Source organism: Gallinula chloropus (genome assembly GCF_964237585.1).
Source record: "Gallinula chloropus genome assembly, chromosome: 5".
In the NCBI taxonomy this organism is placed as follows: Eukaryota; Metazoa; Chordata; class Aves; order Gruiformes; family Rallidae; genus Gallinula; species Gallinula chloropus.
The window spans coordinates 73,185,368-73,212,639 of NC_140090.1; the positions used below are offsets into that span (position 1 = coordinate 73,185,368).

The 27,272-nt window shown below is 41.0% G+C and overlaps 1 protein-coding gene across 1 annotated transcript in view; it reads right to left on the reverse strand.

Annotated features, from left to right (window-relative positions):
• ABLIM1 (actin binding LIM protein 1) overlaps positions 1-27,272 on the reverse strand; it is an 83,621-nt gene that overhangs the window by 31,444 nt on the left and 24,905 nt on the right. The window contains exons 5-8 of the mRNA XM_084264761.1: positions 15,200-15,287; positions 11,324-11,382; positions 8,991-9,053; positions 2,441-2,518 (exon numbers count right to left, since the gene is read on the reverse strand). Coding sequence (XP_084120887.1) covers positions 2,441-2,518; positions 8,991-9,053; positions 11,324-11,382; positions 15,200-15,287 — 288 coding nt within the window. The remainder of the gene's footprint in view (positions 1-2,440; positions 2,519-8,990; positions 9,054-11,323; positions 11,383-15,199; positions 15,288-27,272) is intronic.

The following is a 27,272-nucleotide window of genomic DNA, read 5'->3' on the forward strand; positions in this document are numbered from 1 at the left end:
GGTTATTTCTGTTTTACACCGTTCATGATTTCTGTGTATTTGTTGTCACACTGTTGCTACGGAAAACCCTTTTTGGCACTCTACATGAGACATGATTGCTCCTTGTTCTTCTCCAGTAGGCCTCCTCTGCAAAAGCACACTGAGTTTTCTCAGATTAGGAAAAAAGGTGGTGTATATATAGATCGAACACAAAAGTTTCTTAGCTGCAGTGGTGAGCTGGAAACCAGCTCTGCAAATGATTCATTTTGTGGGCTCAGGCAAGTATTTTCACCTTTCTGCTCTTGTTTTCCCAGATGCAAAATGTACAACAGCAGCAACTTCGGTTGCATTTTAGGGAGATTATTAGAGGATTCCATGCAGAAGACAACAGACAGAAAGGCAACTAATAACTGTGCACACAAGAGGAAATACAACTTATTACAAGGAAAGAAAAAGGCAAGCAGGACCATTTGTCAGGACTGTGTATCACAGCTTCCAGCTGAAATGACTATATTGCACACATCACTCAATCCATACCCGAGCTTCTGACTAAAGGCATATGTTGCTTACTACCTGTATGTTATGTAGCACTAACATTCACCAGTTTTCAACTAAAACTGCAAGGAGCTCTTAACCAGTTAAAAAAAAATGGAAGTAGGAAATCAGTTCCAAAGACACGTCCTCCATCAGCAGGAACAAGAAAGAGGCCTTATATATAGTTTAGATAGGTAATACCTTTCCTTACTTAAGACTTGTTAAAAAAAAATCATCATTTTACCTACCTTACAGAAACATATTTGATGACTAAAACTGAAAGAGAATATTCAAACTCTTCTACTAGACATTTTCATTTATTCATAGTAGGCTGTAAAGGAAATTAGGCTGATACGTTTCTAGTCACATTCAGTTCTGTACTTCCCAAGTAATAACACCTAGGATTTTCAGATCTAAGTGCATTTGCCTTCCTAAGCTCTCCTGACAACCACTGGTCCTGGTGGTTCTTAGAAAGACAATTAGAAAAAATACAAAGCATTTTTTGATAGAAAAGTAAGGTTTGAAACAATTCACTTTCTAAAACCAACCTCAAACCTATTTAGTTCTCCAGGACATGCTTGGTTTTCTAGTATGTTCAGTGTGAACATTTGTAATGTATCAGCTATTTTTCGTTGCTGAAACGTACTGAAGGACTAGTATTTAACTCAAACTCAGGACTTGAGTTTTATAATTTTGGTGTTTGTCCTGTATTACTATACATGTAACATACATTTCTGTGTCTTACACTACATTTTCACCTATGAAATCTCAATCTATAAAATCAGTAATTCAGCATTTGGCATAGAGAAGAGCAAATAAAGTTTGTCCCATAGTCTGCCTCTTCTTCCCAGCATACCTTCATCTTTGTTTTCCTCTTAATGGACTCACTGTCACTAACTTGCCTTCCTGTAATTTTCTTCCTTAGCTGTTATCTACCACTTCTGCCTTCCATTTTGTGCAGAGGATGTTTTATATAAAGGCAAAGGTTATGTTAACTTTCAAGGAAAAAGAGTCTTAAAAGGACCTGTGTTTTTGGAAGTGTAGGTTATATGCATGAAAATGCAAGAAGTTTGATAAGTCTGGGTCCTGTTATTCACCCAAGTACATTTCATACTACTCCTCCTTAGAACCAGATTAGCACAGCCACAAAAGATGACTATTTTTTGACCTTATGGATTTCTCTGCCAAGAAAAAGAAAAGACACTGACATTTACAACACAGATATGCCTGGAAAAGTGGTATGAAAAGAGGGGAAAAACATGATTGTTTTGAAAGTTTTAGGCCAACTTTCTACTAACGCATATCTACTTCTAATTTCTAAGATCTTATAGGCTCCAAAGGTACCAATAATGAGGCCAGACAGTGAAAGAGATCCCCTAAAATAACCAAGAGGAAGCCTGATGACTGAAGGAATCATATTAAACTCTACATCTCTACTGCAAATAAAATGTCATAAAGATAGCTTTGCATTTGCAGCACTGTTCAGTAAAAGGATGCTTAATATACTTTTTTGTTCTTAAATAAAACCCACCTTCCCTTCCACAAGGAAACCATCTCACTTCTGAAAAGGAAGATGCTGTATCAGCCAGGCTGACCCTCCAACCCTGCAGACAGCAGACCTCCCAAGAGCAGCATATCGAGGTGCACGGATCTCCTCACCTAACCCCTAACAAAGGCAAATGACCTGCCTGCCTCCTGGCCCTCTTCACATCACCAAGTGACTGCCAGCAATATATGGCATCTAAGGGAAACGTGACCTGGGAAAGTCCTGCCCCGCTCCTGAAGTTCTGTAGTTACAAAAACTATGTCTGTCATGGTGAGGTCTTTAACTTGAATGAAGGCATCAGCATCAGTATGAAAGTGATTTCATGGAGCATTTCAACCAAAGCAAAGGATTCACAGTTTACTTATCAGAAGGAATACTTACATAGATAGTGTGGCCTGGAGAACCAGGTATACTGGAACCTGGTCTGGAATAAATGCTTTCTGATGATGTTCTTGTAGGCTGAAAAACACAAAGTAATTTTTCAGAGCAACCTGAAGCCATTCACACTGGTAATTTTGCGTTTAAGTGAAGGAATCTGCATACATCTTGAAATTAACTGAATTTAGAAAAAAATGTCAACACAAATGCAAGCATTCTGGGAAATGTCACAATCTTGTGAGGCAGGTGGGCTTTTTCGTTTGGTAGGGGAAGGAGTGCTGTGAGAGGGGAAGGAGGTTTTCTAAATCATACAGTGTAAAAGACTGACAACAACAATGAACAAAACCAAACATCTGCCAGAGACACTGTAACGTCCAATCCAGGAGAGTCCTGCCGGTCATTCTACCAAAATGTTAGTTCACAAACAGCTAGGGGTATCAGCAGATCAGCAGACAAAACTGTTGAGAGGAGCACAGCACATGTTATCACTTCCCAGATGTTCCATCACTGGATTTCCATAATGAACACAGAACTGAATGCAGCCCTGCTAAGCAGAAGGACCAGAAATCCTTGGCTTGGAGCTGTTCCCTACATCTGCAGCACAATTTAGATGCAACATGAAAGCTAAACTGTTGATTGAAATTTCATGATCCTCCCCATACTGCTAAAGTCCTGATGTTTCCGGACAACATCCTGCAAACTGAAATTCATAAGAACAGTCTCACCCCTATAAGAGCAAGTGGCATTTTCCAGCACTTCAGCAGGACTAAACAGTCACCAATTCCCTGAGGGAAGTTTTGTGAGAGGAGACAAAATAACTTATCAGGGTGATGCAGGGATACCAAAAACTTGATACATTTGAAAAACATCTATTTGATCAAAAGTCACCCAGGTTATTGTGGCAATTACTCCTAACTTTGGCATCTAGCAGACACATAGAAGTAATCAGCGATATTCCACTCACAACTGAGAAATCATGAACAATTTTTGCTCCCTAGTTGACTGCAAAGAACCAAATGCAGGTGACTGATGACACCAGTGCAGTGGGATTCTTCAAAGTCACTGAAAATTAAATCTTGGTAAATAGTCCTTACCTCATCAGCTTGTGACATTGAACTAAAGGACCTTCAGGCACACACTGAAGAGAAAATAGGCTTGACAGCCTGGCTCGCTGAGTTTTTTCCTAGGAAATACCTGGAGTGAACACAACAAGGCTACTGGACCTTTCTTATCTCTCAGCATAGATTTCCTGAAATGATCCTTTGGCAGACCTCAGAGTCCTTCTACCTTTTGGATCACAGCCCCAGAAACTATTGGTACCATCCATGTAAAAAATGCTGAAGACTAGTTCACTGCTCATATAACAAGCTTCCTCTGACTTCGTTAGTGGAAATGAAATCACAGCTTTCAGGGAGGGTCAGAGGACTGAGAAGTTTTGAACATGTTTCAGCAAAAAGCATGAAGATTCAGATCAGAGAGCAGATGTGGCTGTGGAATGACACAGTGATAAATCCTCTTCCAGAGCATGTCTGAGAACACTTTCTCAGCTGGACCTTTATGCCTGTCTTTGCTTTCCTCTCTAGCTGCAAACTCCTACATCCCCAAAGAGAAGAGAAATTTCTCAGTTGCCCTAAAGCTCCTCCCATGATGCAATCAAAGCGAAAAAGCCCACCAACAACCACTTGTTTCATGGAAATGTTACAAGAGTTAAGCTGGAAAATCTGGCTGCGGTTGAGAAACACTTTATTCCCCCTTTCCATTCTGCCATTTCACACCAGGGTCTGAGTGGAGACACATGTAACATGTTGCTGCAGTTGCTATGGAAAACAATTGTTTTCATTACAACACAGGGAACGGCATGAAGTAGCTGGGGTACTGTTAGGGGCGTCTCTGGCTCTTGGCAAACATGCTTTAAGAGTTTTGTCTGCTCAGTTCTCCCTGTTGTTAGGAAAATAGGCATGGGAGGCAGTTACAGCTTCTTCTGGCAGCCCCCTCCAGTCTGCACTTTGCTCTGGATCTTTTATAATGACTTCAGAAAAGAATAAATTCTCAGCGCTTGGTCCACCTCCTTAGTCTCATCTCTTCATGTCACTGCTAAAAATCTCTTGAGCAAAACAAAAGAATAACTTGTATTTATCACAGTGAATTTGTTGAATAAAGTTAGACAGCTTAAGATGATAGATTCAGCCACATCCTGCTAACAACTTCCTTAGGAGCAGGAGGTACAGGAGCACTTGTCAGAGGGAGCACTTGTCAGCCGGACCAGCAAGCGGGAGCCCGTGTTCTTCGTTTCCTCACAGTGTTTCTGTTCCTCGTTACCATCCCATTAACATGAGCCAGACATGACACCCTTTAAAATCAGTTTTCTATGTTCTGTAATTCTTCTTGCACTCATCAATTTTAACTTCCATCTACTGAAAAGCTCCACAGTCCCTGGGTAGGAGGCTGTCCTGCCAGTCACTGCCAGAGCACAAATGTTCCTCTCCTGAGGAGCTTAATCCAAGCAGTCCAAGAACTTGGGCTCTTCTATCTGCTCCCAGTTCTGTTCCTTGCTTAAGTTTACAACATACCCCTGAAGTCAGTGCATGAAAGAAAGGACCTTCTATATCTATTCTCACCCTTCCTGCCTCGCTTTGCCCTATTTCTTGTTTTGAATTACACAGGCTGTTTCCATCAAGGATGGCTATTTCCTACTCTGCTGCTCCTGTAAGGTCTGGAATCCTTCACAGCTTTCTGCTTTCCCCTAAAGACAATTGCATTGCACTTAAAAATATTTGTGCTGCTTGCCTTAACAAATACACACTAAAGATTCCTTGATATAAGCTTTTCCTCTGGCATATTTTTAGTTGCTATGGTTGGCTTCTCTCCTAACAGGTCTGTAACAGCTCCTGACTGAAAGCCTGTGACAGGGATCACAGATCTTCTTTTTAATGGACACTCTCTTTTAAATTGTACATCACATCTTCATTAGCAGTGGGGAACCCCTGACCCTGTGTCACTCTTGTGATTTAAATCAGGTGGCAAAAGACACACTGGAGGTCAAGTTCTCCATTGATATAGCTGCAATGGAGTGTAAATTCCAACCTTTAATCTTCAGTGGAGCTATGTGAGCATCTCTTGCATACATTATTGGAAGAAGACAGGTAAAAAAGTTAGATAAAACATTCTTTAATATGAATGCACTAATTTAGGGGTATTTCCTTGCATCACAATAGTCCTGTGACACTTGTTCTACACTCTCAGCAACAAAACAAGTTAGGCTGCCTTATTTCTACAAACAGATCTGGAAAACTCTTCAAATGATTGTTCTTGTTCTCGAAGGAGTCAAACAGAGCTTTTCATAATGCCACCTTTGAGCAGAGAAATTCAAAGCAAATTTCTATGAAGAACTACAACTAATCTTTTTTACTTTTCTTGTGGTGCATGGCCTTTCTCCACATTTTCTGACAGGAGAAGAGTCATCTGCTTTTTCCTTTCCTCTTCCACCCAAATGGATAACAGTAGCAATTATATCAACATGGGATGTCTGTACCAGACTCTGGAAGTCTATGAATTACATGAAAAAAATCAACAGAAATTCAGTCAATAGAAATTCATGCATGTCATTAAAGGAGCCGAAGGAAAGAACCAAATCACAAAGCATCTAACATATCTGCAAGACTTCTCAGTGTTTCCCACTGTACCACAGACTTATTTTTATGCTTTTGTTCTTCATTCCATGCATTTGTCTTCAGTGCCGAAGTTCTTTACCGACTTCATTTGCAGACTGGCAGAGGTAACACCGACTGTCATGCTCATCCTACTAGGTTCACCGTGAATTTCAATGCTCAATTAGCATATATCACCCATGCATATGCCCCCAGTTGATTAACTTGTTATTTCGGATTGCAAAGCTTAAGATGTTCATCTGCATTTACCTCAGTCTCTCATGTCATCATGCAGGGCACATCATCTAAATACACAGCTGCTTCTAAAACCAAAATCCACACTAGAGCCACTCACATCATCCAGATGCTGCTACAATGTGGTGGCTCTGGTTTTCTCAAGTACAGATGTTCAGAATCATGCTCTACAAAAACTTAGAAGTGCAGGCAACCAGATCAAAACTGATCCCAAGAACATCTGGCCAAATGGATGCACTGTTGTTTAACAAAGGCATCACCAGCATTTCTTACAGTACCTGCCTTAGTTTTTTGATAGAGTTCATTATGCAAGGCGGTGATAATAGCTGCAGAGGAATGAATATGTTTTCGCTTATTAACATTTAACATTACAGCTTACACAAATTCTCTAACTCTCAGAAGCTACTTTAAGTGAAGCATGTTTATAAATAAACTATTAGAAGAGTAAGATGTAAATTATTCTACTAGGCAGACACAATTTTGCAATAGCAAGGAATTTGGCTTTCTCAGTGCGACACTTGCTACCTCTGACTACCTGCAAGGTTTCACAGTTGTTTAAGACTCAAAACCAGGGTTCATTAAACTCAGGCTTCCTAAAGATTTCAGTAATTTTCAGTGGCCAATAAAGCACCCCAGTGTTACAGCATTCATTACACCTGCCTGCTGGTTAACATGTGCCCCTCTCTTACAAGAGTTTTTCCTTCAAATTATTTCTCTATCTAAAAAAATGCCACACTATGTAGGCATCAAGGCAAAACTAGTGATCAGGTTTAGTTCAAACTCACACAGACACAAATATTAATAGGTTACAACTATTTTTCGTTCCTTTCTAGACACAAAGGCCAGAGAAGAGAAGCAATTTTCTGCGCATTGAAGGCACGTTGCTACCCATGACAAAGCTAGTCATGCAAACGTAGCCTTCATCAAGAGGAAGTTAAGTGGAAAGCAGAAGAAAAGAAACCAGGAAGTCTAGAATATACTGAATTTGGCAGCAAACTTCTCAGAGAATTCACAGGATTTCACCCTATAGTTTTCAACCCACCATTTTTACACAGATTCAAGCCTTTGAGCTTTGACCCATCTATCACAACAGCAATGATACAGGATCTGTGATCCTGTGATCTTTGTGTCTACTCTGCAGAAGAACATTTGAAGCCAAATTACACCTTGAATTACACTTTGTACAATCAGCATGTAAATCTAAACAGAATTTAATACTGTCCAAATTTACACAAGAGGATGTTAATCTGCCCCTAAGCTATTTGTACCCTACAAAGCCTACAAAACAGGAAAAAGAACATACCTTTATTTTGACATGGGCTGCTCCTATTTTGTCTTGCATAGTTTTCTAATACATTGAATAGGATTTGGTTTTTTAATCCTAAGGCTCCTGGATTTCAGCACTGGAAACTCAGGCTTGTGCAGGCTAAGTTGGATGCAAAAAGTCACTACCACAGGCCTATGAGTGAAATGGTTTGCTATTCTCAGACTCCAGCAAGTGATTCTGTAAAGCCTAGGGCTGCAGAGACACTGCCCTCCTTAGGGTTCCTGATAACACGTCTTGATAGCTCTAAGTCGTTAATGCATTGCAAGATCCTTGCTTAACTGACAGAAGTGCAGTGCAGGACAAAGGGCACAGGGCTGGCATTAACTCCCACTGACCTGCACTGCAATTCATGCCACATGCATAACACTACCCTGCAAGCTGCTCTTAACACAACTATCTCACCCTGGCTGATCAGACTACTACCTCTACTTTGCATTAAGAGATGTGAAGGTGGCCCAAGCAGGCACAACGGAAATCCAGTGCCATGGACTCTATCAGTCCCTCTGCTCACCGCCAGCCAGTCGGTACCAGTACATTTTTCCTTCATCATCAGGTGAAAGCCACTGGGATGTGCCTGCATTGCAGTACAGCTACACGTCCCCCCACAGCAGACACAACTAACAAATAACCACTGCCCTGGAGAAGAAAGGGAAGTGGGTGTTGTTTGCAGCTGCACAGCCAGGAAGTCTGAAAGCAGAAAGGTAGTCCAGAATCAAGAGGACACAGGACCTCCTGACTCAGATGTGGGTATGTCCCAGATTAGAGAGAGACAAATGCTCTCAGGCAGCACATAGAACGTGGCCAAACCTGGAATTTTGTAAATATTTTCTCAACTCTGTGTAGTGCATCATCAGATATAAAAAAGGAATTGAATTAACGGATGACTTTTTTTTTTTTTCTAAAAGCAGAGCCATTGTTCATGAGAAGCTATTTCTTTTTAACCACTACTTTAAAATCAGCTGCTTCTCACCATTTTCATGTGCTTCATATTTGCACTTTAGATTTTTTTGTTCTAGAAGAAAAACTTTCTGTATGCTGGAAGAACAATACTACAACCCCCCCCCCCCCACCACCCCCCCAAGAAGCTCATCTGAATCGAAACCAAATTTAATTATAAGCATTTCATTAAATAAAATAAAAAAAATGTGAGAATTAACAGACAACACTGCACCACGTGATGCAAAATACAGCGTCAGTGCCCATGGTGGCAAGTGAGAGCAGGAAAGCCATGTGGCAGAAGTAGCAGCAAGCGCAGCGAGTGACAATGAGGAATCTTCTCAGTAAAGAAGACCATTATCAGCACTATGAAAACACAACAGCAAACCTCTGCAGAGCGTGGCCTGCGCAGAACCAGACTCTTTGGATAAAAGAACTCAGATGAGGAATGCTGTCATGAAACACAAAAGGGAAAAAATGAGTGAAAAGGAAAGCAGTTTCTACAGCTCAGTGGTTAAGCTCTTTTTTCAATCGAGTTACCAATACCTACTTGCTAGACAATCATCTGTGCGTTAGAATACCTAGGTTACTTACTGATCCCTGCAGAATCACAGCCAAACAGTTGCAAAAAAAACCCTAAACAATGTCTATTTTTGTAACATACATATGTTTCCTTGATTTTCTGCTTGTTTTGGCTTTATAATCCTCCACAAATATCCAGTGGGGGGAAGATCTAAAGCAACCATTGTTTTCATGAATTCCCTCTCAGATCTTAACCAGCTAGAATGCTGATTAGTTTACATCACGATTCAGTTACTGAGAGAAAACAGAACTTGCTGAAAACTTCTGAAGTTACTTCAATGATAAAAGGGCTTTTTGTTTTGTTTTGCTCTATATGGAAAGGAAACCCAGCGGAGCAAAGAGGCCATGTCACTGGCTTTTTGCAGAACCACCAGAAAATCTAGGCCTGACCCTGAAAGTGGCCATATCGTATATTTGTCAATTCAAAAACCAGATCCCAATTCTCATGTAAAGTCTAAATGTATGTCATAAGAAACTGAAAATTGATCAAAGTACACAGTTCATAATCTAGTGATGACATGTTCAAATAGCAAATAGCTTCCCTGTTTCATTTAGTTCAGTACCTGTCTGCCAGTGCCTTCGTTTGAGTTAGTAGAATGAAACATGTGCCAAAGTCATCAAAGTGAACTCAAACTGATATTAAAATAAAAACCTTGGATAGCTATGCCATAACATTTCTGAGATATTCCCACAATATGCATTCTATTGCTTCACTTCATTTTCCTGCAAGAACTCACTTAGGCAAAGTCATGCAGGTGGATGAATCCGTTCAGTCCCCTCTAATTAAAATTAGCTGAAGGAGAAGAAGGCTGGCATGCTTGAATGTGTGACAGGAAAAAAAAGGAAAATATTTGGGGGGACTTTGGCCACTTCCATGGGGAATGAAAATAAACCAACTTATTTTATAAGGTCAGCTGGGGAAGGTTCATATGGGCTGCAACATAGTCAGGAGTGCTTTGGTAAGCAGTGGGTCTAAGTGAAAGGGAGGTTTTGTACCCCAACTATTCACTACAAAGCACAAGTGATCTGACACTTAAGAAGGGCCAAGACACTGTTTGCATTCGAACAGTTAAATGAGGAAGAAAATCCAGTCTGGCATTATTTTCCATTTTCTTATGGAAGTCAGGGCAGAACAATGTGTGAATGCTAGTTGGTACTACAGCAATGTTTGGTCACACTACATCCCATGCCCACCTAGGGCCAATTATACTACTTTTTTATCGGTACAGCCCACACCAAGATCAACTCTGCTCAACAAGAATTTATCTGCACATTACCTACAACCATAGGAAACTCTCTGTGGGGGGTGTTTTACAGACCAGTGCACCTGAATACATTCTAAAGGACATGGCTTCCTGTGAATGACCCACAAAACGAACACAGCCCACAGACTCTCCTACGTATCTGTACGCCAGGATCTTTTGGTTTCCTTGTCTGAAAGATATTTTGTTCATATAGTCTCTGATATTCATATCCAGAAAAATTATCAAAGTTTAAAGGATAGACTTAGAGATCAAAATGAGTAAACTTTCCAGAAGATGAATTAGTGAATATGGGCTTAGAATTGCCTGGTGTGTGCAAAAAGCCAGGCGCCAGCATTTATCAGTGCAGCATTATTGCCATCAAGGATTTGATCCAGAAAAATCTGTCTGGATACGCCAAGGTGCAGCTCTTCTTGGCATTCAAATTAGGATCACTTTTGGCTGGGGTTTATATGGATGGCAACAGAAGAAGAGTTCATATTGTCTAAATGCTGTAAATAACCATGCAGAATAGGGAATAACTGCAGAGCAATTATACAGATGTGCAAAACTATTAAAACATATTGTAGCATTTGCCCTGTTCCCATTTTCTCCGTAAGAGTCTCTTTCACAACAACTGAGATATGAAATGAAGTGTCTTAGAGACTCTGCCACGTCTGTATGTCAGTAAATGACACTATCTTTAAGGCAGTGCACTGAGACAGGTATGTGAAGGTGGTAAGCCTAAAAATCAGAGCAATACCTCTGAAGTGCCTCCACTGTTTATTCTGCCAGAGTGGTGAAAGCTATGCAAAAAAAACATGGAATAAGTCACTCTCTTAAAAACAACATTCAGTTATTGTGTGCAGAAAATATCTGGTGCGTCACTGCCGCTTACCCGTAGCTTTTCTTCAGTCTTAGTGGACTGCTTACAGTCGGGATGCCAGACAGTGGAACCTGAGGGAAGAAGAAATAATAAATAAATCTTTATTCAGAGTAAAGCAGATGACCTCTGGTCATCACAAGCCCATTATTATAGAGAACCCCTTCACTGCATCAAACGGTTAATCTGTATGAACTATGCAAGTAATTCACATTCAATTCTAGCTCATGAGAAATACAAGTAAACCCCCCAAATATTAAAATCCTCACTTCACCTAGAGAAGGCTTTTGCTGGGGCTGTCAAAGTACTTGTACACATTCTTGACTAAAACTTAGTCTCAAGCAGCAAGGGAGTGAGTAAACACCAACTGGAGGAACTAAAAGACAGAGGGTTCCTCTGGGCAGGATGGAGGGTAAGAGCAAAAGAACTGGGCTATGGTTACCTGGACTGTTCTCCCCTTAAGTACTCCATCACACGTAAAAATGAAGTTCTGATTATCAGTCCTTTAAGACTGGGAAAGCCCTATGACTTCCTTGAGGAATATAGGTCACATTCAGTTATGGTAAAGTATTACTCAGATCACCTCACCCCTGCAATTATGCAAAATGTAGCAGGAAACACAAAATTAGAACATTCACTATGCAGCAAAGTATGTCACCCACTGCTCTGAGCTAGAGGGGCCAGTGTGACGCAGGAGGTACAAAGCAGCGTGGGAAAGAGTGCACAGTGTACCGTACTTGCCATTGGCACAGACATCATTTCTACCCTGTGCTCTGCAAAGTCAGTGGCATTTCCAGCCACTGAAAAGAGCAAAGTCTTGGCTGTTTGTGTCCCAAAACATGGGATTTGCTCTTATGCTGTAAAAGTGGAAATATCTGGCTGTCCCCGAAGGCTGAGCAATGCCAGGGGCAAGGAGCACTTCCGTCCCATTTCTCTGTTCTCCTCTGCCACAGAGTGTAAACTGTGCTCTCTGTTGGGAAGCTGCTGGCAGGTATCAGCCAAGTTGAAATGGAGCAGAAGCTAATGTTGATGTTTAACACTGACTGCAGCTGCAGCCACACTTAAACTTCATTCCAGTCACTGCAAAGCCAATACAGAGCCTTGTCTGTCTGCAGGGGGGAACGTCACCTCTTCACTCTGTCCACAAAGAAACCAAACGAAGCCAAGTCCAGGTCTCCTGCTGGTGACTATTAGCTCAAGTGCTGTCAGAGGAAACCTCACCCTCTGAGCCCAGGAGAGGTATGGGTCAGGGCCCCTGGAAATTTTGATCCAACCAGCCCTTACATGGCTTGGTACAGAAGTAAAGACCAGCAGGAATGATTTCACTTCCCAGCAGCACACAGTATAATCATCATCAGGAGACTGGAGAGAATGCTGTGACTCTGGATCAGGGGTCTGAGATGTTTGGCTTTGAGTCTAAGCTGAGGAAGAAGAATACTGTGCATTTGGCAGGGGGAAATGATCAGACACCAGGGAGAAGCGTACCAACAGCCTTCTCTGTAAACAAACAGCAGCCTCAGAGCCAGGACCCCACAGAGCCTGAGAGATCAGGAGAGAAGCATGCCCTGAGCATTTGCTCAGGAGGTCAGACAGATCCAAGCACTCAGGAGGAGGGCAGTAATGTTATAACACTGATAAACTAAGACTCAGAAGGTTTAGGTTCAACACTCAAATTCTTTTTCCTACCAGAAACAGTTTAGCAAATGGTGGTTATTCCCATTCTTAACATAGGTTTATTTGCTCATGTGGCAGACACCAAACGTGGTCATTTATCCATCTTTTTACTTTGCATATACCCTTACTTTAACATTCAGCTCTCAAAAAAATCAGTAACTCAAGCTATTATTTGCACAGTGAATAAGGCTGAAAGCCTGTGTGAGAATCAAATGAAACACCCCTCTAAACATTGAGCAACATCCTAGCTGAGCAACAGTCTTCTGGGGCAGACCATATAGTAAACTATTATTAGCAAGTCAATGGGAAAGAGAAAGTTTCTGATGCTGCTTCCTTGTCATTTTCCTTTGTTGGAGCAGGGCAAAGCCAGACTGCTTCTGCTGGCATCATTCATACCAACCTTAACCTACAAAGCCCCAAAATGGACAGGCTGCCTATTTTCATATGTTTTATCAACAATGTGATTTTCATTCTAGCTTTAGTGTTGTGATGTTGTATTTTTATTTCAGAGAAATACTTGGAATGCTGTCACTGTGCACTCCAGAGTAAACAAGTTGGATGCAGCCAGGATATACATTTCAGCTGAGAGCTTTGCACAGGAAAGGCCTGGGTCCTTTGCACTTATATGGGCTGAATTCAGCAAGGAAAGCTTTGGCAGAACAGTCTGGAGCAAACTCAGCAATAACATTATTTAGTCAGAAAACAGCTTGTGAACAAAAAAGCAATGCAACTCGGGCTGTTCCTCCTCTGAGACAGAGAGAGCATGAAGAACGTTAATTCACAACCACAGAAAGGGAGCTACAGCCAAGAGAAGAATGATGGCAGGAGGAGCCAGGTGTTTCTCCCCTCCTCTGTTCTCTCACCTGAACTTGGCCAAGAAAAAAAATCTAGCATTGTTAAAGTAGCAGCAATGCTTTCTGTCTTATTTGGGTCTGCAGAAATTTACACCACAGCCTGCTTAATCCACATGAACTCCCCCTCTGCTAGACTGCTGCAAATGGCATCAGTTGCAAATGGCTCTCTGTAATAAGGGCAAAGGATGACTTGATGCCCGTGCTCTGTCATACTGCCATGTGAGGAAACTAAAAAGAGAATGACAGAGTAAGGCAACTAAGGTATAAAGTCACATTACAGATGGGCTGCAACAGAGGACCAGCTACAAAATAACACAAGTTAGCTTCAAAGGAATTCCTTAATACTACATTCTTTTGGAATTCCTCCAGAAGGAATCTCTCCTCTGGATCTCAAGGCATGGCTGCCACCACACTTTCATGATTTCTTTCCTACTCCTTAGCAGTCCTTTCAGGTACGCCAAGCAAGTTTTCTAACAAAAATACACTATATGAAATCCCAGTATGTGTCTACCTTTTCACTTTTATTTCTGGCTTGCAATAAATGTGTATCATACCTCTATCAACATTAATTAATAATAGAGCAAGTTATAAAAATAGCTTGATAGTTAACGTGCTACCTTCTGAGAGAACAGGTGGGATTCAGATCAAGAATATTTTTCAATCAAGTAAGAGAGCACATTCTTTTTATGTGAAAAGATCACAAAAACCCCCTGTGCTTGGCAATACTTGAGAGTGTGAGACTGTTACTAAGAAAGTGGAGATGAACATGAATATACAAGAAAGTAGTAACTGTAGAAAGACATAAAAATAAATGGGAACAAAAAGATAGATGTGATCAGATAAAAGAGAAATAGGCAAGGCAAGCAAGTATGATTAAGAACTAGAGGAGACAATCTGTCAATGGGCATGGAGAATCAGATCTACATGATTCAAAACAAGCTCACTGCAGTCTCTGGAAGTTTTTCCACTGCCTTTTACAGTTTGGAGTGTGGTCCAGAAGAGCAAAGCAACCGATCAGCAGAACTCAGGGGAACCCTCTATGTCTGGTATCCCACATCTCTGTGTGCTAAGCTATCTGTGAGATACCAAGCTCAGAGGCAGCCTAATAAATTTCATTTTTGCCACACAGGTTTTGAAAACCTATGTCTGCCTCAGCTGGGAGGTAGTGTCACTGCAAAGCCACTGTTGTGGTCACATATTAGAGCAAAAGGGTTTCAAGTGAATGAGAACACTCCTGAAGATATGATGGCTATCGTTCTCCCTGCCCATAGTGCACAGAGATGGTTTATAAACTCCTGAGGTCCATGACAGAAAAATCACAAAGTCCAATTTGGACTTTGTTTTGGAATGGAGAGATCCTTACCTTGCAGATACATTTCTTCTCCTTCTGTGAACATCTGGTTGCACCTGCTGCATCGTGCACAGCTTGGATGATAATGCTTGTCACCTGCCTGAACAAAAATAAAAAGGGAAATGAGGGACCATTGCACTGCAAACATTATTATTTCCTGACATTTTTCTTCTGTTCATCCCTTACCATACCAACACTGCCCTGTTGATGTGACAGCAGCAGTGAGAATGTAAGATTTGCCATACTGGCTCAGCCCAGAGCTCTGTCTGGTCCTGTACCCTGTCCTCAACAGGGCCAGCAGCAACTACCTGGGGTAAAAGACTAAGAAACAACACAGAACACACCTTTCCTAGTCACACCTTACAGTGGTTTAAGTCTTCAAGGCTAAAGGCCACATCACAAATTACCTGATCTCCATGATTTATCCAACATCTTTTCAAATCTCCATCTATCTAATAGTCCAAGGCAAGGAATGTCACACTGCAGTTAGTATTTGTCTAAAACTGCTGCCTCCTTATTTTGTCAAACAGCATGATTTGTCAATTACTCCATCGTTACGGATTAATTTAGACAATAATCAACAGTTTCCACCTGCCATTTCATTCCTTGACCTTCTTCCTGATGCTGCTGATATGAGCATTAATAGAGCTTTCTGGAGTCACTGCTGGGACCATCACCTTAATTCAGAGATGTCTGATTTCAGAAGCCACACTAGCACAGACAGCTCGAGTTGAATTTGAACTATTGATGTAAACAGGCTCAATACTCTAGATCCTGTTACCCAAACCCAAATCCAATGAGCTTTTTATTCTCTTAAATGCATTGATATCCATAATAAACAAAGCTGATCAGATTTCAGGCCTATAAGGACAGGAAAAAATCAAGGCACAGATATTGATGTGATTTCTTCTTAGGAGAGCAAATATTTATATGACATAACAAAGTACATGGATTAACATACCTGACAACTACCAGACAGTCAGCTCTGCCACCTAGCCCTTCTACAGGTAAAGCTTCACCATTTCATTTTAATGTTCTCATTTGTTCCTGCCTTCACAGTGTAGTACCTGTTGGTTTTGCTATACGCTCTTCAGTTGCAAAAACGCTGCACTTTTGTTCAGGTACTGACTGCCTTTGCTGTTTATTCATCCTCCTTAGAGGGCAGCAGCCACCAATGTGATTGAGTATTTTTTGCACAGCAGATTTAGATCTATCAGGCAAAAAAAGGGGGCTCTGGCATAAGGGAGAATGAAAGGTCATTACAAGATATGCCTATTTAAAAAAGTTAACGAGGGAGTAAGCACAGAATTCATGGTTGACTTGCAGTGAAAAAAACAATATTGAACTGAGAAGGAAAAACCACAGTTAATGCTCATTCTCTTTCTATCATTTTCATTATTAGCTGTCCTCTTTGACTCTATTAATTGTTTAACCCCTGAGGTGTCCTATCAGTTCCATTCAAGAGTGAATATATCCAAGATGTAATGCTGACATCAAACTACAGGTATTCTAATCTACAGGTATTCTAGATGCCCCATCCCTGGAGACATTGAAGGTCAACCTTGATGAAGCCCTGAGCTATGTGATTTAGTTAAAGATGTCCTTGCTTACTGCAGGGGGGGTTGGACTAGATGACTTTTAAAGGTCCCTTCCAACCTAATGCATTCTGTGATTCCCTTCCAGTAGGCTTCACTACACAAGGACTTTTCAAGCGGCATCTTGCACCTGGCTGTCAGCAAGATACTACTTTCTCCTTCAAAATACAGCTATGTAGCCACTAGATTTTTACCTGTCATATTGCTTCTTATTCCTTCTGAATTATTTCAGCAATGGTTGAAGTCCTTGGGACAATACAAACTATCAAGTGCAAACTACGTTCCATACTTGAGAGTTCTGTCCCTAAACCAGGCATGAGTAAGTGAATTCATTGCTGAAAATAGCTTGGTTTTGCTTATCTAGAAGTGCTAAAACCAACCAAAAGAATATAAAACGTTATTACTCTTATTTTGCATACAAACTCTTAAATGGAATTGAATGAATTGACAGTGAGTTTCTTGTCAAATGAAATATTAAACCTACATGTTACTGTCACTGCTTATAAATTCGTTGTTAAATCAACTGCCACTGCATTTGCAGTAGAAGCACAAAACAACAATTTATAACAAAATACAATCTCCTCTGACTTCCCTATTTATCTTCTACCCACACTGACAAATGTAAAATAGCTTCTCAGATTAAATCCCATTTGAACACAGTAGACAGAAAACCATAGATTAAAAAAAAAGTCGTAGTATGTACTCATTTATCAAATGCTTTCAGAGCCATAGAATCATGGCACAAGCTATATTGTAAGTATTATTACAAATTTAAGTACATGGATGTTAAATTTGAGTTGCTTTCCATGGTTCTGGAAGTCTCACTCATTTGTGGTTGACCAGCGATATATGTAACAGAAAATAAATAGAACACGTATCTGCTACACGTGCTATGAACATCATATGCATATTCATGTACTGAAAATAGGTTTTAACATTCTTTTATATAGTGTTAAGGTTTTATTTATTCTGGTAATTTCAAGACTTATACGAAATCAAGTCTTGAGCAACACTGAGCTTCAGTTTCCCACTCCAAAAAGAAGATTAAATTAGATTTAATGTCCTTCATTAGAAGAAACACTACCAAGGAAAACTATTACAGAAATGCATTCCTTGTGACCAGTCTGGCGAGTAAAACCACATAATCATCTCTCCTCTAAAGCTTATGAATGACAGTCGGAGGCTCAGCAGACAGTAGCCATGATTCACAGATGACGGGGTACACAGGGGAGCTTGATGTGGGTATTATGCAGAGGACATATCCCAAGTAATATTAGCAAAAGTGAAAGCTCTATTATGTATTATAACAATACCAAACCAAGATCTAAAATAACAGCTGACAAAGAGTGATCAAATCTTTCATAGAATGCCTTTTAAGAATGAGCAGCTATCGATTTTCAGCTTTCTTCCAGCATACTAGTCTCTTAAATTACTTCAGCCTGGACATACAAACCCCCTTAGCTAATTAAACCACTCCCAATGCCATTTTAAAAGCCATGTGCTGTTTTAATGTGCTGTTTACAAAGGGCACTGAAGGCTCCCTCTAAGGGGGGTGGGGGTAATAACCCTATACAAGTGTCCAGAATGAGGAAGGTCTCAGAGCACAGCCACTGCATTACACACTGCGTGCATCAAGCTCAAAGAGACTTCTTGTCGTTTAAAGGTAAATAGACTAAAAGGAGAGAGGTAGGGAGGTGATTTGAAGCACCCAAAACTCAATACTCTGAGCTCCTGTACAACCCCTTCACACATGGCTGATGCTCCCACCTCTCTACAATGTGCACAACACTTACTTGCCTTCACTCTATCAAGATGCCTTCAGGGACCTCCTGCAGCCAAAAGCGTGCTATCACTCACAACTGCCAGGGGAGGAAAAGGTGGGTATCACAAAATGATTCCAGCCTGGGAGCTACAAATGCAGCTGCACACAAGCTGATACAGCATGTCTCAGACACCCAGCACGACGAGTACCTGTGTTCAGCGCACATACAGGTTTATCTCCACGCCAACAGTACTTCAAAGGCAATGACTGTGCTTTCCAAGTCCATCCCACTGTCTCCACTCTGCACAAGACTAACTTTTATTCTCTGAAGGCCTGTAGAGCTCTAGTCTGCTTAGATGTTTTCCTCTTTGGAGAGAGCTTGAGATTTCCTATTACTCATGCCTTCAGTCCTGTCCTTCCTTCCAGAACAACAGTGAACGAGAGCCAGAGAGAACAATAACAAGAATCCCGCTAGGAGAGCTCACATGCCAGCGGGTCTGGTGGAGGAAGAACTAATTACCAACAGACATTTTCTCCTGGCCAAAGGACACAATTAAGTGCATATTTGTCGCATTACATTTGCACAGCTGCTCTCCCTCTCCATTCAAAGATATCTTAGCAGTCACCTGACAAGCAGCTATGAAACACGTAGAAAGCTTTACTTTTCTAGTACTATTTAAATAGCACAAAAACTGCTACGAAATTGAAAGAGTACATTTGAGAATAAAAGCCTCCCCTCCCTTTTTCTTTTATTTTTTTCTTTTTTCTTTTTATGAACAGGTGTAATGGGCAGACAAACCTAATCAAATATTTATTTCTACCACAACTCTGAGAAGAATGACCTGATTTGTTAACTCTCCTAAGGACTAAGCAGCACCACAAAGAATAACTCAGACTCATCTCTTAAACCCCTCAAGGAATGCTGCGAATTCTAAAACAGGAACTGTGGCAGTAGCCTACCGCTTTCCAGTGAAGCTTTATTTTAATTACTTGCAGAGGTCACAGAACCTTCAACCCTGTTTGATGTTTGGTATAACATCAAATTCCATTGTTTCCTTCTCTGCAGGCTTCTGTGATCTCAAGAGCGGTTGGAACAGCACAAACATTACAAAGACCAAAATTTGCCTCTAATAACATCCTGACCCAAACTGTCAGCTCATTTTTCCCAGGCTCTTATCTGTTTAACAAGTTAATACAAATATCTGTGCTCAGATACAAAAATTGAAGTGCAGCTCCTTTGCTTACAAAGGATGTCAGAATCTACCATAATTTTTTCTGTTACTACCAAAGGAAGGAAAAGGCAGTGCAATTTAATCCTTGAAAATATTCTAGTCTGAGAAATCATTTTTTGATATGTATCCTTAAAAACTGGGACCTTCTAAAGCTGTTTTTAATGCAACTGTCACAATACCTCAGTAGAAACATCTCTCAGCACAGTATCGGCCTCTGTTCAACCCCAGACAAGACAGAGCAGCGGGAAGCAGAGCTCACACTGGCAGTTCCCAGGCTGGTGGGGCCGCAAGACACAAGACACCACACCGGGGGACAGTGGGAAATGGAGCGTGAGGCCATGACTGTAAATCTGAATGACAACATACATGTGAGAGACGTGGAAGACCCTCAGAGCCTTCCTTGTCTTACAATGCTCCGTGGGTACACCAAAACTGCAGCCATCCTGCTGCTTGAACACTTCCACTGTTAATTAATGCCCAGTTTCTGATTCTTATACAAAGCCATTTCCCCACATCCCCACAGTGCCTGCCAATGTCATGACAGTACATGCCTTAAGAGATGGACTACAATCAACTTTGTAGCTTACTAGTTTTAATTCCATCAGCACACAATAGTGTTAGACCCACTTGCTCATGCTAACAGCAATGCAGTTCTTAGCTGCTTGGAACATGATTTTTCCTTACAACTAAGATGTGAGTAATGATTCAAGCTAAATCCCCAGTTGTGCAACTGCTCTGCTGGCACAAAGAAAGAGTCCTCATGGCAGCTGAGTATCAACTGGACTTACTTCAGTGAGGTCTCCGCAGTCACTTGTGACCGCGCTGTCAGCTCTGCTCGAGTTCTCACTTCACTGCAACATCCAGCGTTGAGTAAGTTACACACAGAGTTGAAAAGCTTAGCTACCAACTCAAGGTCTTTATGAGAGCTACTCACCCTGTCTTCATGGGGCAAACTCACCTGTTGCTCAACTCAGGGCCAAAGCTATGAACTCGTATTACCTACACAGTTAAGAGCAGGAGGTTGGCACTATAAAGAAGGGAACTCCACTCAACTAAGGAACTGCAGCCACAGCAGTCTGATGTAGCCAGGTATAATTCCCTGGGCAGTATAGGGTAGCAAAGCAAGAGCAGACACAGCTCTGTGGCATACTGCCAGGATTTCAACATCATCTCTGTTAGGATCCTGGGTTACATTTATGTGCAGAGAGTCCTAATCCTAATAATTGAACATCTAGTTAATCAGAGTCAATCAAGAGGAAACGTATGTATTTTATTAAGATAATTAATGTGTATATTATGCAAATAAGGAAAGCTAACCACTAAATGCATGCAGTGCTTTCTTTAGGTGAGTGTTCTGTTCTGTAGTGAAGAGGTAAGTGAATTGACAGTATTTTCTATGGATTCTCAACTCTAATTGTAATTACAATACAAATCCATGAATTCACTGCCTTCATTACCCTTACATCAGCTGCATATGCAGGAAAAATCCAGCATCTGCCATTCAATTTTCTTTTAAACCATGTTTATTACACATTATGGTTTGTTTTTTTCTTCTAATTTTGAACTACTCAGCAGCAAGTATTTGGCAAGGCTTGATACAAACCCCTCCTACTTGTTCACAATGCTGGAACAGGTCCAGTTCATAAGTACAGGTGTGGACTTACTTCTTCTCTAATCTTTAGGCTTCACAAAGCATTAGAGAACTAAATATTTGTTTATCTTGTATACATTTTGTCCAGCATGGATTTTGGACACGAAAAGATACTTCACCTAAGGGACCTGATTACAGCCACGTTTATATTGCTGGATTAGTTTGGAATGGAAATCAAGCAGCAAAGTTACTTCACCATAGTGCTAAGGGCCTTTTCAAACAGCTTCATACTGGCATAACAACGGCTTTGGCTCATCCAGCCAGTAAAACTCCTCTACTGACAGCCAAAGCGGTTGTGTGGGTCTGCTGGGCTGTACAGCTGAGCGATGAGTTTCTCTGCAGCAAGGTGAGCAAGCAATTCCAGCCACAGCTCCTAACCTGCTGGAAGCAAAGTAAAGCCTTTGGCTCGGGGTACTGCTGAGTGTTAGTTACATGGCACAAGTCATGGGCAGCACGGAGCCTTGTGAGTGCATTATGTACCATATGCATCTGGTACATAATCTTGGGCAACACCAGGAAACTCCCACTTTCCAAGTCATCTTCTTGGGCATTTTTGTTAGGTGATAACAGAACTGCTGAGTTATCACAAACATGTGAGCTCAAGAGTGAAAGAAAACCACATTTCTCCTTTTAACTCTCTGCATGAAGCGACTGTGACTGCCTCACCCCCTCCCTCTGGCCCAACGTCTAGTACCAGAGCTTGATGCATCTGCATTAACTGAAGTTTCATTGGCAGTGCTGCAATGCACACATATTAGTAGTTTACTTAATTAGAAATTTATCAGTGAGTAGAACTGTAGCTGACTTAAACTGCTGAAATACAGCTGGAAAACTTAATAACAAACTTCCTTTGTATCTTAAAAATCCCCAATGGAATTATTTCATAAATCAGAAACCCTTGCATCTGACAACAGGTAATAAATACCAGACTTCATCCTAACATAAAAAGGTTACTTGCAATTCCAAAAATTAGCAATAATTTCCACTCTAATCATAATTTGACTGCATTTATAGACAGAAATAAAGAGCAATGTTAGATGTGCGTACAGATAAATATATATATGTGTGTGTGCATGTGGAATATTAATGGAAATTATTCCTAGATCTTAAAGTAACCATAAAATGATACATCCAGGAATTTTTAAAACATCCTAGTGAATGTCCCAAATTCTGTGTTCTAAAATACAAACAAAAAAGTTACCATGATCCATACACTTGAGACACAGAAAAATCATAAGTGCTGAGATACTATTAATTAAAACAAAAAGGCAGTGACTACATAACCAAGTTAGAAATAAAGATAACTGATAAGAAAGCTAAAAGTACCAAAGAAACAACTAGGGACAACATGTTTAAAGATGGTGAGAGTCTTTATTAAAGCATGACAACAAATAATAATAATAATAATTTAAAAAACCCCAAACAACGACACACAAAGGTCCCTTGTGAGCTGTAAATGAAAAATGCTGAATTCTGACACAGAAAAGGCAAGAATATTCAGGAGGTGTATCTTTCTGGTCTGTATTTAACAATGCTGAAAGGCCTCTTATTCCCATTAGATGCTGTTTATCGAACAAGATTTTTTGGAATAGCGTTTGCCAGAAGTCAACATTTACAAATGAGGCAACTTCAATGATCTGCACTCAAGAACTGTAGAAAAACTACAGCTAGTCAGTTCTCTGACAGATGGATGTGTTAGCAGGGGAGGCTCTGCTGAGCCAGACACCTCGGAGCTGACTTCCTCCTACCCACAGCATGAGGTACCTCTACTACTGGCCAAGACAAGAGTGTAAAACCTTTCCTGGTAAATCTGCAGATGACTCAAAGCCACAGCATGTTTAAGCTGTCTAAACCCAACAAGTATGGTTTACATGTCTCACATAATGTTCCTGCAAATCAAGAAAACAGGGCCCTGTTGTGGGCAAGAACAACTGAGAGAAGGCAGTCCGAGAACATCGTTACTGCCCTCCCAGAACATGCTTTCAGAGTACCTGAAATGGCTGGCTCTTCTGATCAGCTACTGTATACAAAGAATATAAAGGAAAAGCAGAAAAAAAGGCTTTGCTTTTCACTGCAAACACTGCAACATCTCCCTCGTAGCTCTGATAAGCACGTACATGCGGATTTACAGAATGGGGTTCAGTGGAGATCAAAACAGCGTGAGGCTTCAGCTGTGAGCCTGAAGGACTCCGAGAGAAATCGCTGTTCAGAAAGGGGTTTCAGAGATGACCAGATAGCAATGGGCAAGTGATTAAAAGCAAAGAAAGCACATAATAGCAGGAAAGAAAATAAACTTTTCAATCCCATTGAAAAACCTATGAAATCCAAAAGCTGGTTAGACAAATCTAACCACAAAATAAGGTGAAGTTTCGAAAAAGCAAAGGTAATTTAATCACTGATTTTGAAAAGAAGGTCGAGCAAGATGATTAGCAGTTCCTCTGACCTTAAAATCCATTCCAATGGGCTTGACATAGAGAGAAGCTTTTACGAATGCATCAGGCTGCTCCCAGGGAGCACAGGTCTGGACCAAACCAGCAGAATAATTGGAGTCAGTCTAAGGTTACACTGGAAAATTCTCCAATAGAGTTATATCAGTTCACTGAGAGCTGTCCTGGCTAAGCAGCTAAATTCTGGGTATAGCAGGGGCTTTGCTGCCAGAAGGGAGCTTTTGTTGATGTGGCTTGTGGTTGAGAGAGACAGTTCAAGTGCAATGCCAGGAGAAGTTCTGGGGCTGGGTGTGCTGCATCCTCACTGGATGCTGATCCAGAGTCCAGCACTGAGACAGGGCTCCATAGCACAGGGAAGGCTGAGAAAACAGGCCAGCACAGCAAGAGGCAAAACTCACATTAACCTTATTCAGTGGGCAAGTGCAAACCACCTTCTAACTGATGAAGCAAGGGAGAGCTTGGGAAATGAAGCAACACACCTTGGATCAAAGCTAATGCTTGCAGCAGAGCCACACAGAGAACTGAAATTCAACTCCCAGCCCTGACCTCCACATAGCACACCACTCATTCCAAGGAACTGCAGCTGATTCTCTCGTTCACCTAACACGCAGAACTGCCTCTCCAGTTTTCTGTCAGAAGCCTGTTTCATGAACTGTGCAACCTCTGGCATGCGACTAAGCAAAGCCTGGTCTCCATTCTGATGTCTGCATTCAGTTCAGAGGGAGTGTCCCAGGAACAACAGAGAAATAAAAGTTGTGAGGGCCAAAGGAGGGGGGAAAGAAACTAAGCATGAGGTCACAGGCAGTACACCCACAGAAAATAACCAGAGAATATGGAACAAAAGTAGCCTGTAGGAAACAAAGCAGACACAAAGCACTCAATTTACGCTAATTTATCCCTGGTAGACTCACAGATTGTTCTAGCAGGAAAACAGGTTAGGAGTGAATTCAGCAGGGAGTATTTTTTTCTTTTAATGATTAGAGCCTGTCCTTGTATCAAATGGATCCTAAAAGCCACTGTCATGCCAACTATTCTTATCCAGTAATGCTTTAAAAAGTCTAAAGAACGGGCTTTATCTGTGATTAATGGCAAGGCAACCTGCTACTTTGGAAATCTCTTCCAGCAAGGGGTCACAACAAGTGACAGATGACAATCTAGGGAAGGAATAGATTTTCTTCGAAAATTTTTCTTCCTGATCACATTGCTCTGGAGTCACCCGTATAAAATTATGAGCCTGGATTTGAGTACATCCAGACATTTCTCAGTAATCCTTGTTCTGTAACTCTGGCCAAAGTGTCAAGGTAACCAGTGGGTAGTTAGTGAGGAGAAATAGTTGTCTCTTTTCCTCACTTGAATAAGTTTCCGACTACCAACATGTACTCTGTTAAAAGCAGAGCCTTTTGGTTTTGGCAGAAGTCCATTTTTTGTCTTGTCATTTTTCTCATTGCTGATAGGCGTGATTTCCAATTACAGATGAATATTATGCAAGCACAATATTGAATCCTACCTGGCACGAATATCAGAGTAAGTTTGTCAGAGCCAAGACAAAGGCATTTTACTTTCTACTTTGCTTTCTTCAGCTCCATATAAAATCAAGATTTCTAGTTACCACAGAAAAACTATTCCAACAAAATAACCATGATACAACATATTACTACGGTGATGAACAGCTGAGAGGTGATGGACATGAAGCAGAAGGGGATACCAAACATCATTTGCTACCATTCAGTTTTCAACAGAGTACAGACCCTCCATGATCATTGCCCCAACAACAGTAGTTGAAAGGTGCTGCTGAGCTAAGTCTCCTTCAAGTTTTTTACTGCCTCAGTTCTTACGCTCCTCACTGATAGGAAAACACATGCCAGGTAAGATGCAAAAGCTTTACAGAATGCAAAGTAACAGCTGATCCATCTGCATACACCATAAATATCTCTCCCAATGCTACATGTAGAAGTCAATTTCTTAACTCATGTCCAAATGATTTATGACACTCATTTCAGAGACTGCAAACTACAAAGCATCTCAGATTAGTTTCACAGTCCCTTTAAATCTAGAGTGTCTGCATTGCTGGGGATGAAAAGGTACATCTCTTGCTGTGTGTTACTCTTCCCTCTTACAAAGAAAAAAAGCCTTGCAATAAATGGCATACATCCCAGATACCTGTCCAGACAACTATTAGACCAGTATGATCTAACTCAGCATAAGCAGGGGATTAAGATCTACCCTCTTGTGCTCAAAGTGGTCATTTCAAACTCTTAATTCCTTCCTCTGCAAAGCACCTGCTATGTAAAGGCAGGTGTTAATTCTATGGACTTCAAAGTCCAGAGAGATTCCAGCTGTATCAGTTGGGCTTGTTTTTCCTTCCCCAGGAAAGCACCCTGGCAAAGCAGACAAAAGCAAACAGGGACCGAGCACAGCACCCGGATGGAGCCTGTTACAAAGAGGTGACAGCTACAGGCCTGCCCCAACAGGCTCTTCTCCACTTCTCACATTCCAACCTCCTATTGCTGCATTCTCAGCAACTACTTTTTAACAAGGAACACAGGTCTAAGACCTATCCTGGTTTTCCAGAACCCAGTAGCAAACTCTCCACTGATAGGAAAACTTAAGGATGAAAGTTCCCAATACTGCAAAACCAGATTTACCACTTAACCCATTTTTCATTGTGATCTCAGTCCAGGAGAGACATAAAGCAACTGGCTGAAATAATTTCATATTGCTACAAAGTGCCTCCCATTCCCTGATCACTACATCCCAACTGACAGTGAGACTGCAAAGCTGGAGGATGTTTTATTTTCAGTGCAATTACCTTCATGCAGGGATCATTATTAATGTTGCATCTCTGTTGTGGGTGGCTGTGGCAGGCAGCACTATGACGATGCAGAGGTTTAAAAGATGAACAGAAGCAACAATGGGAATAACAATATTGTGCTTTCCCTAAAGCAGACTGTTCTAAGATGTGTTCTGCAGTGACAACCATACAACTGAATTCTTAATACAGTCATGTAACAAGAAAAATAAAGGCATCCTGTTAAGCTACTCTTCTACTAAAAACTGGTAGTGCTACGTGCACCTCTAAGACGTGAGAAAGCTACTTGTTCGAAGTGTTACTGCAGTACACACAGTGGCTACGTATCCCAAGGGCTGCTGGTGCTGGCAAGAAACTTGATACCAATATAAAAGCCTCTACTGAAATGTCTTTTAAATTATTTTGATCAGCATGCTGAAGTTCTTTGGTTACATTTAGCACAAGAAGCACACTAGAGAATATTAACTAAATCAAAAAGGTAAAAGCTAAACATCCCATGGCTAGGAAATACAGATGATAATCAGCATCACTGTACTTGTGAAATCAATTTATACAGATAAGCTGTATTTTTACAAGCACTTGCAAGATT